Below are 21,216 nucleotides of genomic sequence, written 5' to 3'. Positions count from 1 at the left end.
ATTTCTTTGCGGATTCTCTATTTTTCAGCATACATAACATGCATACATACATATGTCTCTKCATGTTTACATTTGGTGCAAAAATACATACTATGTGTATGTATGTTTAGACGCATTCAGTCATCATAAACTCGATGGTATTACCACCAATTACGTCATATAACTTTTAATTTACATCCACATACATGTTACCATATTAATGTTCAGTTTTTTTTATCTACACCACGGTTTTTGATAATGCATATGTACATATGTATATACACTTCACGTTCTCTGGTTTAATGTGCCAGACCAAACAAAATATGTAATATAGGCAGTAACATTTTTAACCACCCAAGAATATGGTTTTCATGGCATAAATATGTTCCTACTATGTTTTCAATTGCATACCTTTTGGCGCATGTTACGAAGCAGATACAATTCTTTAACTTCGTTTCTTCCGTTAAAATCATCATTATTATGAATATGCATAGGCAAAAAATATATATACAAATACATATATAATATATGTATGTATGTATACATGTGTGCATGCTTCGGTTGTAAAATAGTATCGAACTGATCAGAAAAATATCAGACTTGTATTTGGTTATAAAGCGATTTATAAACAGTTATTATAACGAAATTTGTAAAACCCATAAGGAAACGTCGGGACCCTATAAAGTATATATATAAATGATCAGCATSATTAGTCTATGTTGCCGTGTGTGACTACCTGTCCGTCTGTTTGTCTGTATACATACATACATATATGCGAGCTAGTTGTTTTGGGAAATTGATCTGAAATTTTCCATACGCTCTTTTCTTCCTAGGAGCAACTCACTTGTCGGAAGCATGTAGCTGCCTTAGAAACTGATCAAACAAAATCAAGTCCTTGTATGGAATACTTTTTTATTTGCCAAGATACATATCTTAAAGAAATTTGGCATTGGTTATTGACCGAGGCAACGCTGTAAGCTCTGAATTGTTCAGATCAGACCAATTTAGCATAAGCTCTTTGCACATCCTGTTATTTATGTAAAATTATATTAATTTGTTTACTTCAAACACAAGACTAATATTAGAAAATTTTTAGCTTCATTAATAGAGGTATTAATTACTTMTTAAGTTATATTTATTAAAGGAAACTAACTGAGTACTAGCTATTCCTACGTACATATGTGCATACATACATACTCACACAATGTTCCGACAGATAAAATAATGTATGGTAATAATAATAAATATGTATAATGAATTTGAAATCGCGCCAGACATTGCCAATGGCTTGTTTAGAAAAGGACGGCGGACAAATATTCCAAATGTGATAGAGGTTGTAAAGTAAATTATGAGTTAACATGATTTGCAGGTCTTATAGGGATAGCCTCAACATCAATGCGCGTATGTAAGTATGCATACAAATTATACACAAGTATGTATATTTGCGGGTCACCAGGAAACGAACTTACATTGTTGCTATGGTCAACAACTAGCACATAGCGACCAAACGTAAACAAATTTGTGCACAAAAACTAAATCGTTAAGTTCCAAACAAACGTATGTACATACTTATGGTATACCATTGTATGTACGAAATGCATACGCATACATATGTACACATGTAAATAAATATTCAAAAATAAAAGTTGCGACAATGCACTACGTATCCTCGCAGAAACTTTCAATTGAACAATACTATTTTAGTGATAACTTTTTTCATTTGTGACTTCACCGTGCAGCTCCTAACAAAGTTGACTGTGGAAAATATCGAATATAGCTCGTTGAAATATCTCAAATATGTATATTTTAAAAACTTTTTGTACACTTTTATCAAAAATAAACATAMATAAAAGGAGTAGAATAGCATTTATCCACATATTCTCAAGTCCAGTGCGCAAAATTCGGTCAACTCCGAAAACTAAACGCCAATGTCTACAGCTAATATCAGTTGGAAGTGTCTAAATAATTTGTGCAAAGATTCAAGTGAAGACTACGTAGTTTTTACTACATAGATACATGCATACATTCTATATTTTTTAAACTGATTAAGTGCAATTAGCCTTAAAAGAAAAATTTAACAACGATTATAGGGCAGTGTCCTCAGCCATGTAAATGTTTTTAAATTGGCGTATCAGGAGAAACATACKATCAAAAATGTGGTAACACTTGATCCAAGCTCATAATTATCCACCTGTGTTGCCTCTAAACATATCTTAACTCCATATCTAACAATTGCAGCTGCTGTAAAATCATAATATTGTACTGAAAGCGCAGAGAATATCAACAGTGATACTGTGAGTGATAATTTTTCTTAGGTTGACATCAATAGTGACGTTTACCAAAAATAAAAATGGAAATGGTTTGCATATACCGTGTTAAGAAATTTGATTCCGAGGATTTTATACCTTTATACATATTTATTTATTAGGTTTCAGCTAATGTGTACGTATSTTTTGTGTATGTATATATTTCAGTTGATTGAGTTTGATTGGCCTGACAGAGCCGAATATAACTGCAATTGTATGCACGAAATTGCACTCAACATTGTATCACTTCATTGATAACGTTTCATAGGATTGACGTTATTGTTCCTTTTTCAATAATAGTGCAACGGTTCTATTTTATCATCGATCTAACAAATCCGTTTGGATTCAACATTTTATTGTATCTCATATAGTACGTACATATGTATACATATGTATCTAGGTATATTGTTTCGGGTTACTTGAGTAACAACACCACAAAAAACAAAAAAGGCTCTCCAACGCGAACATAAATACCAAGCCGCTAACAGCCGGTTGCACAGTTTAAAAATGTAATGTGTTATGATAACCTTTATTTCGATAAAATAGTAATGTCTTCTGTCTAGTTGCGTGTTGTAAGATATCGACAGTTCCAATTTTCCCAATCAAGCGTGTGGTAGAGCTTCACAATGACAACCAAATCCAAGACTCAACAAGAGAAGCACAAAATGTCCGAGATCGACGAAAATATTTCGAAAATGTTTGATATAAAAAAGGTAAATCACTTTTGATCAAAATGCTAAGGCTGAAACTAAAGATGAACAATAACTTATAAAATATGACTCATGTATGTATGCACATTAAACTATCGCATTACACTTTCTTAACATACTTTTTTCACAAATATAACCGACAGAAAAATCTCTTTAACATATTGCAATATCTCAGTTATTTTATTGATATCATCAAATTTAAACATTAAGCAGGATGTTATCCCTCTTTAAGACTGCTTAATTCCTTCACCGAACTGTATTGGTTATTTTACCAATTTCAATGTGTTTGAAGTTTAAATCAAYGACTCGGCAATATTAATTATTTTTACCGCATTTATACCGCATTTTCATTTGTGGATTAAAATGTATAAGTTCATACATAGTTATTTAACTAGAATAATAAGTCTTTAAAAATTTCTAGCGCTTGGGTAAAGGAGCATATGGCATTGTGTGGAAAGCAATGGATAAGCGTACAAACGAAACAGTAGCAGTAAAGAAAATTTTTGACGCATTTCGTGATGAAACTGATGCGCAAAGAACTTTTCGTGAAATTGTTTTTCTAAAGGCATTTCGTACTCATCCCAAYGTCATACGATTATTAACTGTATATCGGTTAGTATGCAAGCCCACTACACAATTTCCTAGGGCTTTATATTAAAAAAAATTATATTTTTGCCGTCCTTAAATAAATATGCTTAATAAAGCTTTTGATTTACACAAGTTAATTGGATCTTTCAGAGCATCGAACAATTTAGACATATACCTCATTTTTGAATATATGGAGAGTGACTTGCATAACATCATTAAGAAGGGCACTATTTTGAAGGATATTCATAAAAAATATGTAATGTACCAATTAATTAATGCCATTAAGTATATACATTCCGGAAATGTGATACATAGGGACCTGAAGCCAAGTAACGTACTCATAGATAGTAAATGCAGGTGACTGAGACAATTTCCCAACTTTAACTGAACCTATATTCATGCTTGTCGTTATAGATGTAAATTGGCCGATTTCGGACTAGCACGCTCTGTTTCRAATCGGCCAATGCGAGAGAATAACGATATGACTAGTGATCACGTCATCGAGCCCATACTTACAGATTATGTCGCTACGCGTTGGTACAGAGCTCCAGAAATTCTTGTCGCAAGTAAAAGGTATTTTCAGTTATTTATTTGAAAACTATCGCTTTATAATTGCAATTGCGGTGTATTATTATTGCAAAAGATATACTAAAGGGATCGATATGTGGAGCTTGGGTTGCATACTTGGTGAAATGATACGTGGAAAACCATTGTTTCAAGGCAGTAGTACTGTTAATCAAGTAAGTAACGCATATTTGCATAATAATGTAATTTATATATATACGGTTAATAGATTGAAAGGATAGTAACAGCTCTACCAGAAATAACAGATCACGACGTTAAAGCAGTGGGAGCTGGTTTTGGATCCGTACTTCTTAGCAAACAGATTTCACGTGAAAGGTGCATTTAAGATATAGTAAAAATATTTATGTTCATTTTTTTCATTTCACTGTGTGCATTACAGGAAAACATCGTTAAATGAAATGTTGTCTGATGCTCCAGAAGATGCTTTAAATATGGTCAAATCATTATTAGTCTTAGACCCTTTGGCTCGACTTACAGCGAAACAAGCCCTTGGCCATCCATACGTAGAAAAGTAAGGTGGTCTGAAAGACCATTTTAGAATTTAAACCGATTTTTTATAAAACAGGTATATCTTTTAAAAACACCAAAGATTTCGCAACTCTATACCAGAAATTGAATTGAGTGTGGACATTTTGCCACCATTCCGTGATGATGTGCGTCTGACGGTACCTGAATATCGGTCAAAGTTATATGAAATTGTTCAACATAACGAAAAATCAGACAAACGGCATTCGACTGCAACTGCTAAGGGTTCCAATATAAATCAAAAGTAAGTAGCGCCAAAATTCCTTTAATACATAAGTTTACTTAACTAGGTATCGCCTTACGAGTACAGAGATCACAAGCTTTCAAAATCCTACGATAAGACTGATCCATTAAAGAARCCCCACAGGACTAAGCAAGGCAAAATCTCAGAGGACAAATATATATCAAAAGATAAGTATTTAACTCGACCGGAGAAACACGAAAGTGAAACACAACCATCTATCAGCGTGCCCAGTATAAACGGTAAACCCACTAAAAAGTTAACTACAACATCTCCTAATGCAAAACGCAAGTCCGGCAAAACACTTTCCAAATACTTTGTCCAGCAAACAGTAGAAGTTTTAAAAGAAAAGAAGCACCTAAAAGTACATGAAAGCTGTGATGATCATTTTCCCGTTAATGTTATTGACAAGCGTCATTCCATAGATGCAGGCTACGCTAGTCTCCCAGATGGTAGAGTAGGTTTAGGAGGACAATTGGGAGAGCTAGTAGGTCGACAGACTACATCGCCGAGCGGCACACTAAAAAAACTTGATAGCACACGGCGACAACACCGTAGCTCGTCGTCGATAAGTAAAGGTGAACAAAAACACAAAACAGAGCAAGCAACCACTCATCTTCTTCAGCAACAACAAAATAAATATTCTACACAGCAAAAATTAGAATACCGGCAGCAAGATAGTAGCTTTGCTTATCCAGATATCGACATAGAAGTTCAAGATCYATACAACAATAACAGCGCTCCATTTTTAAAGAAGCCTTCATATGTTCGGAACTCAAAATCAGACGTAACGAATAACATTGGCGGTGGTGTGACAAAGTCTACTGAAAACATTGTCAGAGGAAATGATCGATTATGTTATGAAAAACGATTGAAAAAATTAGAGGAAGAAATAGAAAAATACAAAAAAGAAGTAAAGTCATTTTGTAAAGAAACATTTAGTTATACGCATCAAAAATCGCCACAAAAGCATAGTAAGGGTAATAGTCAGATTCAAAGTCAAATCCAAAATAACTTCCGAAACGCAACTAATAACCAAATACAACATACTCGTCCCCATACTCAGCAACAGGCATACCAGGAACGAACGAAATCCGATGTTAAAAACAATAGACATCAACAACAAATACAACAAAATTTGTCCAACACAAAACAAAATCCCTATTATGATTTGCTTGCTAAGGTAACTCGTGAATTTGGAAGTAAAAATGGCATTAATTCAACGATTTTTAATGGTACTCTCAACGTTGGAGCTGTACCTATAGCTACAGCTGAACACGAAGGAGTGGAATATATTGTAGACCGATCGACGAAAATGTCGAATAAAGACGTATTAATAGAAGAAAAACATCAGTCCTTCCACGCGCACTCTAACATATCAAAAATTCATCAGACGCATCAACAGTTTACACACAATATTCATCGCAACGGCAGACCCATGTCGAAATTTATAGCGCGACCAGCCCAACATAGTAGCCACTTAACGAAGCAGACATTAACAAATTGTCAATGAAATTGATTTTACTATTCTACGCTAGAATAACTGCCATTTTATCTATGTTATTAAATGCGCGTTTTTATATACGTTTAATGGTAATTCTATATACATGCATATATGTACTTACCTGTATATATCCAATTAAAATATATTTGTATGAGTGTCTATATTCACTGAATATTTTCAAGAACTACATATATTGTTAATTTTAATCTTATCCAATTAAAGGGCTAATAATCTCATATTACAGGCCATGAGAAGKATAAACTCAAACCGAATTCAATAATTTTTCGTACGGAAATGYAGTATGTCCAAGATAATAATTTTCCTAAGAAGTCGTATATTCTGACAAATATATATCTTACAAAGCTAGACCGATTTTATGAGATTTTAACTCCAAGTCACATTGATATGATCAAAATGTGTCCCTTAACTCCAGTAGATTTCCTAAAATATTTACCGATATTATCGGAATAATAGGCCTTATGTACGGAAATTTTCATATTTAGTATATTATTAATTGACTTTCTGCATCTTCCTATTGCCAAATAAATTTGCATAAAAGCATATTTTTCCTTTTCACTTCAGTTCATAAAATTAACCAATGAAGGTAATTTTCACACCAATTTTAAATATTTTAAATTAGTACATTAAACTACACATGGCTCTATGGTGAGCATCTATACTAAATTTGACTACCGTTAGTTTAACTTAACTACTATTTTACGAGAGCACAAAAACGATTTCTCATTAAATTAATTTTTGTTTGTGTCGGAATTGTGAATTAATTATGTCCAATCCAAAGAATAGATCTACCTACTTTTATTAGAATGTCATAATTACATAACATGAGAGGACAATGCACACATTTAAAATGTGTTWTGGCTTTGTTCATCGAGAGAGGACTTTACCATTGCCTTGGACAATAATTCATTCCAAATTTGTGAAGAAATCTAGTAAAAAAAAAGTTTCCCATAAAGGACATGTATATGTCGTTCAGTTTTTATGACAACTATATGCTATAGAGGTCCAATATCGGCGGTTCCGATAAATGAGCAGCTTTTGGGAAAAAACGTTATGTCAAATCTACATCTTAAAAATTGAGACGCAAGTGGTTAAATCGACTCAGCTCATGGTATTACAAACTTTGTGGAAAACTTAATATACCTTATTCAGGATACAAAAAAAATTTCAAATGAGTTCAAATTCATTATCCGATGAAACGACGAATGGTTTACATCCCTATTAACCCTTTAAGTGACGGAAGCCGATATATCGCCTCCAGCTGTACTTGCGAAAAGTACCAGAGCCGATACATCGGCTCGCGCCTTGAAGCGGTTTACTCGCATTGCGGCAGAAGTCTATCTCAAAATAAATTTATAATGCGTTATAAATGATCTAATTTCATTACAACATAATTAAAAAAATTATTTTTTTGTTTGAACTTTTTTTGRACGACGTTTGTTCTAACCCTTGAAAAACTGCGAAATTCGGACGGTTTTTTCGCATAGGCACCTCTGTTTCGCCCGGCACCAAAAGAGTTAAGTATATTGGTTTTAGTAATGTAGGCACATACATATGTATATTGCCTCTCATAATATTACTGAGATGTATTATTGACCCGTACTGGTCTATTTACACTTTTATTGCAAATCCGTTACAATATAAAAAAAAGAGTATGGCTATTGTATTGGCTAAGAAGCCTAATTTTGAAGGCGATACTAATTTGATATACACACTTGAAAATAAAGCTTTTTCAGTCAGTTCGAGTCATTTTTAATCAGATGGTATACTATATATTATTTTAGAGACTGAGAAATCTTGATACTCTAACAATACCAATTCTTTCTTTTAATTTTATGAATTCAAATTCTTATTCTTAGTATTTTATTGAAGCACACGTAAGTATAAATTTTTAGATATAATATGTAATACATACAAAATTTTTGGTTATATAATTAACATTAACGACTTTTTTATAATACGGCTATAAGAGTAAACAACTCAAAAATAAATGTAATTTATTATTTACGTTTACATTTTAAAATTCAACTTTCAATATTTATCATTTATTTGAAATTGGCTATCATTTCTAGTTTACTAAAATCTCTTACGTTTTACGTTTCTGATCCGCTTGTTGTTGAGGTAATTCCTCTTGCAATTGTAAAATATGATCTACTGGTTGTGGTTTGCCGTCCTCACCAATTCGACAAGGTTGTACCACTCCCGTTTTGTGTAATTTGTCCATTAGATTTACAAGCTGCATGGCCTCATATTGCTTCTGGTCCTCAGACATACCTTCGAAAGGACTCTTTTTCGGAGCCTCATAACATCCAATAACTGGGTTGATATTATGTTGCACTTGTTTATATTCCTCTGTATCGCTGTYCTCGCTATCTGAAGAATAATCAATGCTTTCGACGTGCCGGCCTCCTAGGAGACCGCGTTTTGCAAATAAACCAGCAGCGTTACCATAGCCTGTATGTTTTACCATGCGTGATACATTTTCTTTACAGCACACAAAAAGTAGCTCTGTAGCTAAATCACGCAACATCATTTCTGGTAAAGTCAAAAACCGACATAAGTGATTTCGTAGTTCATTTCCCACCTCGGGTCGTGTATAAACATTTCGTAATGGGGGTAACACTACACTTCTAATATAGTGACGCAAAATCCTATCACTTCGTGCACACTTCACCAGCAATGTTAGAACTGGAGATATTAGCTCATTAGATGTTGCAGCTTCTTCCTGTTCATCTAATATCACTTTTAAATACCTGGTAATTATTTCTAATGCACGCACATTATATCCTTCATAAATTAATAAAGATGATGAGTCCGGACCTCCTGATTCACTTTTCATTATCAACTCTGTCAAACAACTACTAGAAATATTTGTCAAAAGGTTAATAGCGTGCATAATTATATTACGTTCTCGGTCATTCCTTAGATCTCCGAAATTTAATAGCAACTTTCGTAGCACACCAGTCAAGTGTCGACTCTGAATTTCATTTTCATTTGGGCTTCTGTCAGAATTTGTAGTAATATTAAACATTACCTTTAGCATCTCACATAATAAATCCATATGCTCATCACTAGCATCTTTCTCTACAAGTTTTTCATCAAGCCATTCAGTCATATAAGCCACCCCATTTAAATCAATTTGTACACGTGTACGGGTTGCTGGCTCCATTGCTGTTATTAAAAATAACAATTTCATATCAAAAAATTCAACTGAAGGAGGATGTTGTACAGATGAAGCGATCCGCTTTAGAATAGCATCTGTAATGTTAGATTTTACGCATTGCCGACGGCGATCTGCACATTGGTATACTAAATTACACAGACACTTAAGAGACTCAACTACAACTCTKGTTGTGTTACCACTCCAGTGTACATTAACACTTTGAACTGTTGAACCGTCTGAATCAATGTCAATCACATTCGATTCACAACCAGTTAGCTCAGTAGCATCAGAAACTTCTACAGCTTCAGGATGCTCCAAATGAGCTAGTTTAAGAAGACAACATACATCTTCTTCTAAATCCTCTGTTTGTAAACTACATTTGTCTCTGGTGAGGATACGGACACTATTTAAAGTTAGATCATGCAAATCCTGTAAGCTATCGTCTTTAAGTATATCAAAGAGTGCACGCCACAAAGCATGCCAGCGCCCATCCACATGGAAAGCCGAAAAATTGAATAGGTCATCATTCTAATCAGTTGAGAATAATAAAAAAAAAAATATTACATCGGTGTTTTGTTGTTTTAGATTTTATAATCTATGTTCATATATGTACATATAAATACGTGATTATATATATATTCATATCAACCATTATTTGTATTTTATACTTACTTTTGTRTTAAATTCGGTCAATATAGATTTAATCTGACTAAAATTTTTGCTACGCAATTCCTCTAATTTGTGTTCTTCCATTAAAATTTCTTTTTTAAAAAGATAGGGAAAAAACTTTAAAACTTTTTCTCTCTAAAGCCAAACAAATGCATTCACTAGGCATATTATACATGTATTGCAGTACGATAATTCTGTGTCTACACCTCACATTTATTACCAACATAAATATCTATAAACTTCATAAAGTGATCGATACATATAATATTTCTTTTGATTGCAATAGAAAAAAAATTATTCCATTCGCCGATTACGATTGACTTATTATGCATTGGGATACATTTAATACGAGGATTTTTATATATGCATTTAATAACAATGTAACGAACTTAAGTTAAAGGTGGGCATATTCATACTCAAATATTCAAATCAATGTAGCATGCTAGAGTTCTATGCAGATTTGCTTTCAGAACATTTCTAATATAATTGAAGGTGAAGACATCCTGTTATATTTTATAGACTGTTTTGAATTTTTTCTGATATTGAATGTCAAATTATTTTTGTATGTAAATAAGTTTGACTTTTCTTTTACGAATACTTTCAGCCACATGTTTTTGTAACATTTTATTTGTGGAAGTTTTTAAAGCAATCAWAAAAATTTATATTTTGTGGTGAAAGATACGTTTAAAAAGAAAACTAATAATGGAAGTGGAAAATATAAATAGTGATGATTTTTTACCGTCTACCGTGACTAAAAAGGCTCCAAAGCGATCTGCAGATTATAACACAGCGATGCAAGTTGACGAGGARGCTCCATTGCAGGAAACAAAGCAAAGACTCCAAGCACCGCGTGCAAAACGACAAAAAAGTGATACTAGGAAAATTTCTGTTCCGCCACACAGGTATTATCACAGTACAGTATATTTAATTRGAAACTGACATTAAAAATTGTTAGATACTCATCTCTTAAAGAACATTGGATGAAAATATTTACTCCGGTAGTCGAACATATGAAGTTACAAATAAGATTTAATATGAAAGCGAAACAAGTAAGTATAATGATCATAAAATGGTTGAAACTTGATTTAAGAATTTACATGGGTTTCCTCGGGTAAAGTGCATCCTTTTTCAAAAATTGTTTACTCTTATAAAAAATTAAATATTTGATTCGAATTTTTTATTGTTATTAAAAAGAAATTCTGAAATTTTTGTAAAGCAAATTTAAATCGGCCATTGATGCGCCGGCGTTAGTGGGATCATCTAAAGTGAAAAAATATGTGTTTTAGTTAAAACTTTAACTTAGAACTTGGACGAAGAAAAAAATTAAAATTGGATTTTTATCAGAAATTTTTGCAAATAATATTGAAATTTCGATAAAAAGTCCTTCGTAAAAGTATTTAAGAATTGCATATCAAAGACCTTTGTAAATTTTAAAAAAGATGSTAGTTATAAAGGTAGATAAAGATTCTGTAGTTCTCGAGAAATCTTGCCAATCGACTTCAAAAATACATCTTCGAGAAAAAGGCGTTTAAAGACGGCGCACTTAGCCTCGAGCACACAAGTTTCCATTCCCAAGRCTGTATCTCCAAAACTATTACTCGGATCAACTTGAAAAATCGGGACAGTATTCTCAACGTTGTAAAATTTAAAGAGACAATAAAAAAATTAGATTTTTTGAAACCCATAAACCCATGTAACCCCTTAAGAAATCACATACCATTGTTAAAGAATAATTTATTCATGCAAATTAAATRTAATGGTTTTTATTTATCTAGGTAGAGCTAAGAATTAGCGATGAAACACCTGACATATCTAATCTTCAAAAAGGTGCTGATTTTGTTAAAGCATTCCTTTGTGGATTCGATGTGGATGACGCTTTGGCGTTGCTTCGTTTAGAAGATTTATTTGTTGAAACATTTGAAGTAAAGGATGTAAAAACTCTACGTGGTGATCACTTGAGTCGCGCAATAGGACGTTTGGCAGGCAAAGGAGGTCGCACAAAATTCACTATAGAAAATGTTACAAAAACTCGCATTGTTTTGGCTGACAGCAAAATTCACATCTTAGGGAGCTATCAAAATATTCAACTAGCACGGAGAGCCATTTGTAATCTTATTTTGGGTTCACCCCCAAGTAAAGTATATGGAAATCTCCGATCAGTGGCTAGTCGGTTGTCTGAACGTATGTGAAAAAATAGATAATCAATTATAATTATTATTATGTTGGTGATGAAATATAACTTGCTTATATATTGAATTAGTAATATTTATTTTTCACATTTATAACTTTGTAAAAATAAGGAGGAGAAGCATAAATAAAGTTACAGATGCCAACACCATAATAATACACATTTTCCGGTTTTTTCTTTGATACATTTCAGCGCGTTGTAATTGCCGAAGTCCTTCAGATACCCTTGTCTGAGTTTGCTCGACATTGTAATCAATACGATCTAATATAGTACCTTGTTCCTGTACCATTTGACTAAGATCTTTAAATATATCATTGAGATCATAAATGGATTTTACGATTTTGGTGACTTCTTCGTCACGATTAATTGCGAAGCGAGTGTTTTCTTCTTCAAAAAGTAGAAGCTGCTGTTTAGTCATGCGGTTCGATATAGGACGTTGAAAATSTTCATCTATTTGTTCAGAAGATTCATCATCATATAAATACCCACGTTTATTAGTGGACATATTATTATKTAATACAGAGGAAACGGGTTGTAGAAAGTTATCAAATGTATCTACGAAATTATCATGATAATCTGTAGTACCCGAAACCAAGTCAATGTTTGTGAAATCATCATTTCTAAAATATTTTTGTGAACGTTCTTCTCTGGAGTTCAGTTGTCGTACGTAGTTACTTTGGCTGTTACGAAATTTAGAGGTCAATTCTTGCAATTGAATTAGCAAACAAGTAACCACATTTTCTGTTAACCGCTGTTCCTTCTTAGTTCCTATACCAAGACTCGATCGAATACATTGTATATGTCGGTGAGTGGATGTGATAAGTTTCGAAATCTCCTGGCTAAGGCATTCTATTTCCTTCTCTTCCTCAAAATTTTCATCAAAAGCAGGTTGCAACAGGTGTCTTGCATGTAATGAACCTAATTCATCAAGTTTTGGCTTTATTCTAAAAAAWTGTTTAAATTAAATTTACTACACCGATAAGAAAACCTATATATGCGAATACTTAGATAAAGTGTATTGTACTTCCTCCAGCTTATCTATCCACAAAGGAGGAGTACCGTAGTCATCCCGCATTTCTAAACCTTCCTCTGCATCGCGGATTGAATTATTAATTAAACGTTCTGCATCATCTGTCATCTATCCAAAATGGAAGATACCTTTTAAAACATACATTATATTTAAKATTAAATAACATACTCTGCTTTCAGAATACAAATTTCGATGTTTGGACGCATTATTGCGCATTATCACAAAAACCTCAGTTAGGTTACGCGAAGTCATATTGTTTATATCAGAATTAAAACATTAGTTATTTTTAAAAGGTTATTGCAGATATCCAACGTCAATAACTTCACTTTTCACTTGATTAATTTTTCATCCATATGTTAATGTATACTGTTTATTAGTTGTTTCCATAAACAATCGACGTAACGCAATAATATTAGAGGTAATAATTTCAATCGAGATGTCAATATAAAGTAGGCAATACAAGCCGATATAATTATTCAGATAAATTTCGTTTGAATTGATTTGAAATTTTGATAGTTTTATATGTTCCACTAGATTCTACMAAAATATTATTGAAATTTTGAACGAATATATACACATATGAATAGCAGAATTTTATAATTCTAATAATTTTTACCTATGAAGAGGCAGCGTAGTCATGCTAAAAAGTATGGTGTTGATCGCTTTTAGAAAATTATATCACAGGTGAGGTCTGAGTATAATGTAACACAAAGCTTTCAAAACTGTCCTTTTGTAATAAAAGATACTCCTCTATACAACCGTTCAACATTAGGTTTCATATTTTATTGGCAAATTTGATTAATTTGTTGTGCGATTTCGATAAGCTCACATTATACCATTCTTTGTTACTTGAAAACCTTTTGTAGTTAGGTAATTATTTTTATTAATTACTCCTAATTTTTTTTTTATATATTAACATCATTTTGTTTTAGCGAAAATGAGAGTTATTTTCATTGGTTTTTTTCTATTGGCTGTTGCTATCGTAGTATCTGGAGAAAAAGATGCAACTGATGCGCATTTTTTATCAAATGAATTCATTGAACTGGTGCGCAATAATGCGAAAACATGGACAGTAAGAAACTTTATTTAGGAACTTATTGGTTTAATTAAATATAATTTTTTTTAGCCGGGAAGGAATTTTCCTGAATCTATCGGTGAGAAATACATTCGTGGTTTAATGGGAGTCCACCCAGATTCGCATAAATTCGCACTGCCACAATTAATAAAAGAATCTGGTGATAGCGATATTGAATTGCCAGAGCAATTTGATTCGAGAAAGCAATGGTCTCAGTGTCCTACTATTTCGGAAATACGGGATCAAGGTTCTTGCGGATCGTGTTGGGCGTTTGGAGCAGTGGAAGCAATGTCAGATAGGGTAAGTGAATGCTATACAAATTGAGTACAGTTGATCGAAATACATATATTTTCCTTTGTTTGTAACTTTTTTGCGTTTCGTTAACTATCTCTTACACTTATACATAAACATATGTGTATTAAGTGCAAAATAAATATGTACATGCTTTGTTATTAATAATAAACCTTATCGCATTAGTCATTTGTTCTTAATACATACAATCAACAGAATTTGCCATTAATACTGTAGAGTTTATTTAGTACGCATGCATAATTTTAACTCTAAAACCTACACTTTTATTAAAAATTCAATATTCCGTGGATAGTTTTGCATTCATTCCAACGGAACCAAAAATTTTCACTTTTCTGCTGACGACTTGGTATCATGTTGCCATACATGTGGATTTGGATGCAACGGGGGATTTCCAGGAGCTGCCTGGAGCTATTGGACTCGAAAGGGTATAGTTAGTGGTGGTGCTTTTGGTTCTAATCAGGTAAAGCCTATGGTTATACATATCGTTTTATAAACAAATTGTATAATTTAATTTGTCTTACATCAGGGTTGTCGTCCATATGAGATTGCACCATGTGAACATCACGTAAATGGTACGCGTCCAGCTTGCGATGGTGAACATGGAAAGACTCCCCGATGCCAACATAAATGTCAAGCTAGTTATAAAGGTGATTACGCAAAGGATAAACATTATGGTGCTAAAGCGTATTCTATCGGCCGCAATCAACGAGACATCCAAGAAGAAATATATAAAAATGGTCCTGTTGAGGGAGCATTTACAGTTTATGAAGATTTAATATTGTACAAAGACGGTGTTTATCAACATGTAATGGGAAAGGCCCTTGGAGGTCACGCTATTCGTATTTTAGGTTGGGGAGTAGAAAATAATACACCATACTGGTTAATAGCCAATTCATGGAATACGGATTGGGGAAATAATGGATACTTTAAAATTTTGCGKGGCGAAGATCACTGCGGAATCGAAAGCTCGATATCTGCAGGTATTCCCAGGATTGAAAATAACTAAGTATCGGATATAATATAGGGGAGAAAATTCGTAATTTAGACCTTGAAACATGTTTATTGGAAATTATTAATATGTAATATATTAATGCATACATACGTATATATRTATCTATATTTGAATTGTTAATTGAGAAGCACTGCGTTTTATTTGTATATCTWACGAAATTTGTATATTAATTAAAATACGAAACAAAATGATTTTAAAGAATATAATACGTTCTTTCAACTTGAAACAAATGAAAGCAGCTTTTATTAATATTGATATTGAGTAATTATTAAATAATACATTTCTAAATTTGGTCAATTAATGAAAAGTATCAATAACTAGCAATTATGATTAAATTTACAATTTTATTCTATTATAATATCACAATATTTCGGAAATACTATATGTACTTCCATCTTATATGTAAGGGTTCCAATTGCTCCCATCCTCTGGAAGCAAGTTGTTTGTGATAAGTAGGATAACATCAATAACCCACCATACTCCAACGCCACCGAGTGTCAACAGCTTTCCTACGGCTGTGCCTGTCTGGCCTAAACAAAATCTATCCATACCTAAGAACCCTAATAAAATACTATATATAAGTGTGGTCACAAAATAATGATCTGTGTAGCGCACACAGGGCACACCGTCCCGTAAAAATGTTCGTGGTCCATAACAATCAATATCTGAAAATACWGTGCACAGAACTTCTGTATGCTCCACTTCTTCATACGTAGATCCTCCAAAACGTAGACATCCGTAACCTTTTACTGCCCTGGCTGTATTATTGTTATCATGGTCAATTGGATCTTTGCACTCCAAAAAGTCACGAGGCAAAAACGAACACATAACCATTGGTCCAAGTGGGTTGAAATCTGAGGATACTGCTGCTGAACCAGTTAAAGACGATGGAGACGTAATAGGTACAACCGATTGAACAGCTGTGGTTTGCATTTCTTTTTCACTGCGTGCATGAATAGCACTCACTACTCTCATACGTGAAATTAAATCCAAAGCAATTAATACAGTTAAAGGATTAAATAGAATGTGTTTACTGTGCATTACCATAGTTTCTTTATACCTCCAATAACAATACTAAGTTTTACAACTTATTAACATTACTCCTTAAGCAGCAACTAGTGATTTCCGCTCCGCCTTTCCGTAGTGACAACTTAGGTTTTGTTGTTCTCTCTTGATCCTATTTGAGCAATAGTACCAATGTTCAACTTGTATATATTGTTTTGACACAACTAACTTTTCAGTTATAATTTTTCATATTGTAAAACATTGAAATGAGAATCCAATTATTAAAATGGTCTACATAATTATAAATAATTATATTTAACGTAATTTCGAGCTAGTTTAAGAATACTTCAAATATAGTCAAAAAAAAAAAATCACAAATAGCATAACAACAACTAAGTTGTCACTACGGAAGGGCGGAACGGAATCATTAAATACAGCTTTACACTATCATGTGTGGAATACAATGCTCGCGACAGACTGGAAACGACATCTGTCAAATATTAAAATACACACGTTCTTATGGACGGACCTATTTTGACAGCTGCACGACTACACGACGGCAGGGCGATATAAAAGCATAAAATAGCTCTGTTACATCATTTATAATAACAACTGTTAACAAAAATTTCACTTTGAACAAAATATTAAAATTTCATTGAAATGYAAGGTATTAGTATGGCCGCAACGAAATTGTGTACATGCAAAATGGACAACTGCGTTGTTTTGTGTACATGCCGGCTATTGTTATGTTGCTGCCCTCTCACAAACGTTCATGTAGTAGGATTCACAACGCCGTTTTCAGTTCACTGTCGTGCTGCTGCAGTCTGTCGCGAGCATTTTGCTCCGCGCATCAGTTATACAAGGTTGTCATTGTCACCTGGAAAATGTTATTGCGAAGAAAATATTTCCAAGATTCTTATTTGACAATAAAAAATACAACTGTAGATCAATTCAAACATTTTTTTTCTGATTATGCTATATGGTTTAAATTTTTTCATCCCCAGGTAAATTTCTTAACGCTTCAAGAAGTTATACAACTTAGATAAAAAAAAATTACAAAATGCAGTTAGTAATTGTAAAACAATAATCATTGCCACAGAAGATCATTGTTTCTCATTGTTCATTGTTTTTCTCAACTCAGCGTGTCACCACTATCGAAACTCCCATATTTGAAAGAGTTTTAGCCGACTCACATACAAAAACGAAGCTTTGTCAAAATTTGGATTCCTGAGCAATGCGAAGTCACCCTTCCCATGCTTTGAAAAGGATGAACAATCACATGTACACAAGAGAATCGGTTAGATTTGTCCGTCTTAGGAACCATATATTTCTGTTAAAATTAAGAGTTAGGATTCTGCGGAGTTAAGAAAACTATCCGAAACATTTGCATACGTGGGGTAGTATATTCCCCTTAACACATTAGCAGTCACGYCGATGTTCGATATTCAAAGTTGTCATGCTTCTTGTGCGACGGGACATGAATTTGATGTTTTCTTGGTAGGCTAATATCTGCTCAATAATTTGGTCCAATTTTCAAGATTTTTTGACAATGTTTGYAGGTATTATGATAAAAACTGCGAGGATAATATGGGTTTAACAAAAAATGGCTAGTCAATGTTTTAAAGGAACTATGTACATATGTATGTACATAWAKGTATTTATTTTCTTTATTATTTTATTTCACAATTGAAAATAAAATGCAAGTACTTCTAAAATTTACGTAACTGTTCGTTTTTACAGTTCTTTTTAAACTATCTAAAATACTTCTTGCTTTGCATTTTATGTATGTATGTACATTGATGCTTTATCAAGAGATAGAAGGCTGCTTGCATTGAGTCAGCCAGCTTTCCTTTTATTGTGTGTCGAGGTAGATTCCTTTTTATAATATTCCAATAATTAATTTCCAAAAGAACGATCGGTTGCTGTCTATGCGGAAAAGTACGGGTTTCGTACAAAGATACATTGCAGAATGCAGTTATCCTAGGCAGTTTTGCTTTCGGGATGTGAATTCATCAATATCGGCCAGAAAATAGAGTAGATATTCTCGACCATAGTTTTACTTATTTTCATATAACATAATACTGAAAGTTAAGGTTTCCTTAGTAAATAATCATTACTTTGAATTCATATAATTACACGAARCCTTTTATTTATTTCCAAAACTATAAATAATTCACTTAAGCGTTTACATTTTACACTATTTTTTATATAACTAAATAAAGAGCATATGTAAGCAACACTAGCCAATGATTAATAAAATTTACTGCCGACCATACATTTAAATTGTTGACAAAATCATTATCTTCGTCAGCTATAGATTCCATCATTGCACCTATGTATGCTAAATGGAAAATTGTCGCCAATGAAAATAAAATATTTGTCAGTTTTACTAATAGCGCGCCATCGCTTCGCCAACCTTTACTGGGGCAGTATTTAAAATTACATGGCTTTTGGCAAGCTTCTGCAGTAACACACGCATTAAAAGCAATAGAAATCTTTTTTCGTAGTTTGCTTTCTACAAAACCAAATATTGCCAGTGAAAATAATGCTAAGTATATTTTAAAATACTGGCCATGCAGAAGTGATGAAACTAAATATGTTACAAAAATTGCAACAAAATGACTTTTAAAACGTTTATAAATTCCCCGAAATATAAATTCTTTTAGAAATTTATGCATGGGTATATTCCATGCTCGTACTACTGAACTCAGCGACCTAGGGAATTCGATGTGTATAGGCTGTGTAACCATGTAACCGAACCATTTATTCGGTTTATCGCCCTTATCAAAGCACAGACCACCAGCGGTAATTGAAGCTTGCGACAAAAAACTGACGAAGTAATGGCTACAACGAACCGCAAATGCATCACGAAATATTCGTATCCAAATTAGAGGAGGATCTGAAATCAAATATGGTACAATGCAATTCGACAAATTAATAAAACCAAGCGAAAGTAAACAGCAAAAACCGCACCACATCACTTTTCGCATACGAAATTGATGTAGTGGATTCATGCGAATGCTATACAAATAAGCACTGTATGGAACCCATGGGCCAACGATTAAATTTGCAGGAGTAAAAATATAACCAAAAAAGGAAAATACATTAGGAACAATAATACCGCGCTGACTATTCAATACTGTTTGCTCCATTTCGAAAGCTACAGATATAATCTTCATATTCACAACCATGATGGATCCCTTAATCATTTGCCAAGCTATTTGATGTTTCCATATTTGCTCGGAGCAAAGCTGTGTCAAAATTGTACATATTACCATAATGACACCAATATTTTTTCTAAACGGTGAAAACAAATTTACTAAATGAAAAATCGAATACGAAATAATCGCAAAAAAGATAATAAAAAATGAATTAGTGCCCACAGCAACAATTAACATACCGCATCCCGCTGATATAGAAATTAGATGTAAAACCCACTCCTTTTTGTTTGGGAGGTAATAGCAAAATACAAATGCCATTCGGCATAACAGACTAAAACCAAGTAAAACTGTCATGTACCATATAATTTGCATAGTGGATGGTATAATGCAGCTTTCACAAATGTTTGCCCACGAATTAATTGACAGATTTTCCTCCAATATGGTATCATACTCCTCTTCGGCATAATCAAGTGGCTCATCATAGTTGTAATATGACAGGTACATATATTCAGATTTATTTTTACGAGCTTTAACGGAAATTACTTCGTCTATCTTTAATCTGTGGAAATTGAATTTTAATTTTTATAAATATTNTATTTACCTTTGAATGGTTTGATCCTTTACACACTTTTACTTCCTTTGCTACATACATATATTGAATATTTACTACATGTTTATAATACTTAAATACACGCAAAACAYACATATTCCAATGCCGGTCTCCATTGACGCATCTCTCATGGTTGCATTTTAATGAAATATAACGAAATCGTAAAAAGTGATATACTTTTCTCGTTATGCTGGACAGATAAAACTTTGCTACCGAAGAGAGCCCAGCATAAAGAAAGTRAAAATGAACGCTTTCAGCTTCTGTGCTTCCCTTTGTTATTCAATATGTTATTTTGTGTTTGTTATGTAATCGTACTCTTAAAAGYGAATATATGAACATATATCTTATTTACTATTATTATTACACAGCTACAATTTAAAATTCTGCTATATCAATCATTTAAACCTTAYCTCCTTATGATATAAAAATTGAAACAGAAATTTTGATAAAAATATACCTATTAAKTAGGAACGGTGAAAATGATCGTTTTATATGTTATTTAGCACTGTTTTATTTTTTTTAGTACAATATCTTG

The 21,216-nt window shown here is 33.0% G+C and overlaps 7 protein-coding genes across 11 annotated transcripts; 3 read left to right on the top strand and 4 right to left on the bottom strand.

Moving 5' to 3' along the window:
* The first annotated feature begins 1,751 nt into the window (after positions 1 to 1,751).
* LOC108964968 (cyclin-dependent kinase-like 3) lies at positions 1,752 to 6,625 on the top strand. Of its 2 annotated transcripts, XM_018927061.1 has the most exons (11): positions 1,752 to 2,273; positions 2,454 to 2,794; positions 2,849 to 2,998; positions 3,417 to 3,607; positions 3,734 to 3,940; positions 3,998 to 4,156; positions 4,227 to 4,323; positions 4,377 to 4,483; positions 4,548 to 4,679; positions 4,758 to 4,937; positions 5,004 to 6,625. In XM_018927061.1, the coding sequence occupies exons 3-11, from the start codon at positions 2,912 to 2,914 to the stop codon at positions 6,445 to 6,447; spliced, it is 2,604 nt and encodes an 867-aa protein (XP_018782606.1). In that variant the 5' UTR covers positions 1,752 to 2,273; positions 2,454 to 2,794; positions 2,849 to 2,911; the 3' UTR covers positions 6,448 to 6,625. The 2 variants fall into 2 exon arrangements, with proteins under 2 accessions (XP_018782606.1, XP_018782607.1); XM_018927062.1 differs by lacking the exons at positions 2,454 to 2,794; positions 2,849 to 2,998.
* A 1,677-nt stretch (positions 6,626 to 8,302) lies between these two features.
* Positions 8,303 to 10,466, bottom strand: LOC108964967 (synembryn). Its single transcript, XM_018927060.1, has 2 exons — positions 10,292 to 10,466; positions 8,303 to 10,147 (listed from the first exon to the last, which is right to left on the bottom strand). Exons 1-2 carry the CDS (start codon positions 10,370 to 10,372, stop codon positions 8,543 to 8,545), a joined length of 1,686 nt encoding a protein of 561 aa, XP_018782605.1. The 5' UTR covers positions 10,373 to 10,466; the 3' UTR covers positions 8,303 to 8,542.
* Positions 10,467 to 10,855: 389 nt separating this feature from the next.
* Positions 10,856 to 12,551, top strand: LOC108964955 (RNA-binding protein pno1). Its single transcript, XM_018927033.1, has 3 exons — positions 10,856 to 11,190; positions 11,244 to 11,337; positions 12,064 to 12,551. The coding sequence occupies exons 1-3, from the start codon at positions 10,991 to 10,993 to the stop codon at positions 12,475 to 12,477; spliced, it is 708 nt and encodes a 235-aa protein (XP_018782578.1). The 5' UTR covers positions 10,856 to 10,990; the 3' UTR covers positions 12,478 to 12,551.
* LOC108964953 (syntaxin-16) lies at positions 12,506 to 13,928 on the bottom strand. The gene is made up of 3 exons (XM_018927031.1): positions 13,675 to 13,928; positions 13,481 to 13,614; positions 12,506 to 13,420 (listed from the first exon to the last, which is right to left on the bottom strand). The coding sequence occupies exons 1-3, from the start codon at positions 13,756 to 13,758 to the stop codon at positions 12,568 to 12,570; spliced, it is 1,071 nt and encodes a 356-aa protein (XP_018782576.1). The 5' UTR covers positions 13,759 to 13,928; the 3' UTR covers positions 12,506 to 12,567.
* A 329-nt stretch (positions 13,929 to 14,257) lies between these two features.
* LOC108964954 (cathepsin B) lies at positions 14,258 to 16,032 on the top strand. The gene is made up of 5 exons (XM_018927032.1): positions 14,258 to 14,376; positions 14,439 to 14,578; positions 14,633 to 14,881; positions 15,186 to 15,353; positions 15,420 to 16,032. Exons 2-5 carry the CDS (start codon positions 14,444 to 14,446, stop codon positions 15,897 to 15,899), a joined length of 1,032 nt encoding a protein of 343 aa, XP_018782577.1. The 5' UTR covers positions 14,258 to 14,376; positions 14,439 to 14,443; the 3' UTR covers positions 15,900 to 16,032.
* A 197-nt stretch (positions 16,033 to 16,229) lies between these two features.
* On the bottom strand, positions 16,230 to 17,244 carry LOC108964956 (TM2 domain-containing protein CG11103). 2 transcript variants are annotated; one of them, XM_018927034.1, is made up of 2 exons: positions 16,950 to 17,244; positions 16,230 to 16,870 (listed from the first exon to the last, which is right to left on the bottom strand). In XM_018927034.1, exon 2 carries the CDS (start codon positions 16,836 to 16,838, stop codon positions 16,302 to 16,304), a length of 537 nt encoding a protein of 178 aa, XP_018782579.1. In that variant the 5' UTR covers positions 16,839 to 16,870; positions 16,950 to 17,244; the 3' UTR covers positions 16,230 to 16,301. The 2 variants fall into 2 exon arrangements, with proteins under 2 accessions (XP_018782579.1, XP_018782580.1); XM_018927035.1 differs by having other exon boundaries at positions 16,966 to 17,244.
* A 1,783-nt stretch (positions 17,245 to 19,027) lies between these two features.
* LOC108964962 (protein-serine O-palmitoleoyltransferase porcupine) lies at positions 19,028 to 21,092 on the bottom strand. Of its 3 annotated transcripts, none has more exons than XM_018927050.1 (3): positions 20,673 to 21,092; positions 20,311 to 20,630; positions 19,028 to 19,809 (listed from the first exon to the last, which is right to left on the bottom strand). In XM_018927050.1, exons 2-3 carry the CDS (start codon positions 20,573 to 20,575, stop codon positions 19,115 to 19,117), a joined length of 960 nt encoding a protein of 319 aa, XP_018782595.1. In that variant the 5' UTR covers positions 20,576 to 20,630; positions 20,673 to 21,092; the 3' UTR covers positions 19,028 to 19,114. The 3 variants fall into 3 exon arrangements, with proteins under 3 accessions (XP_018782595.1, XP_018782596.1, XP_018782594.1); XM_018927051.1 differs by having other exon boundaries at positions 20,430 to 20,630; XM_018927049.1 differs by having other exon boundaries at positions 19,028 to 20,630; positions 20,673 to 20,713; positions 20,776 to 21,091.
* Positions 21,093 to 21,216: the final 124 nt, after the last annotated feature.

This window comes from Bactrocera latifrons, unplaced genomic scaffold, assembly GCF_001853355.1.
Source record: "Bactrocera latifrons isolate USDA-ARS-PBARC rearing strain unplaced genomic scaffold, ASM185335v1 scaffold_130, whole genome shotgun sequence".
Taxonomy (NCBI): Eukaryota; Metazoa; Arthropoda; class Insecta; order Diptera; family Tephritidae; genus Bactrocera; species Bactrocera latifrons.
This window is presented reverse-complemented; position numbering and strand designations above follow the sequence as displayed.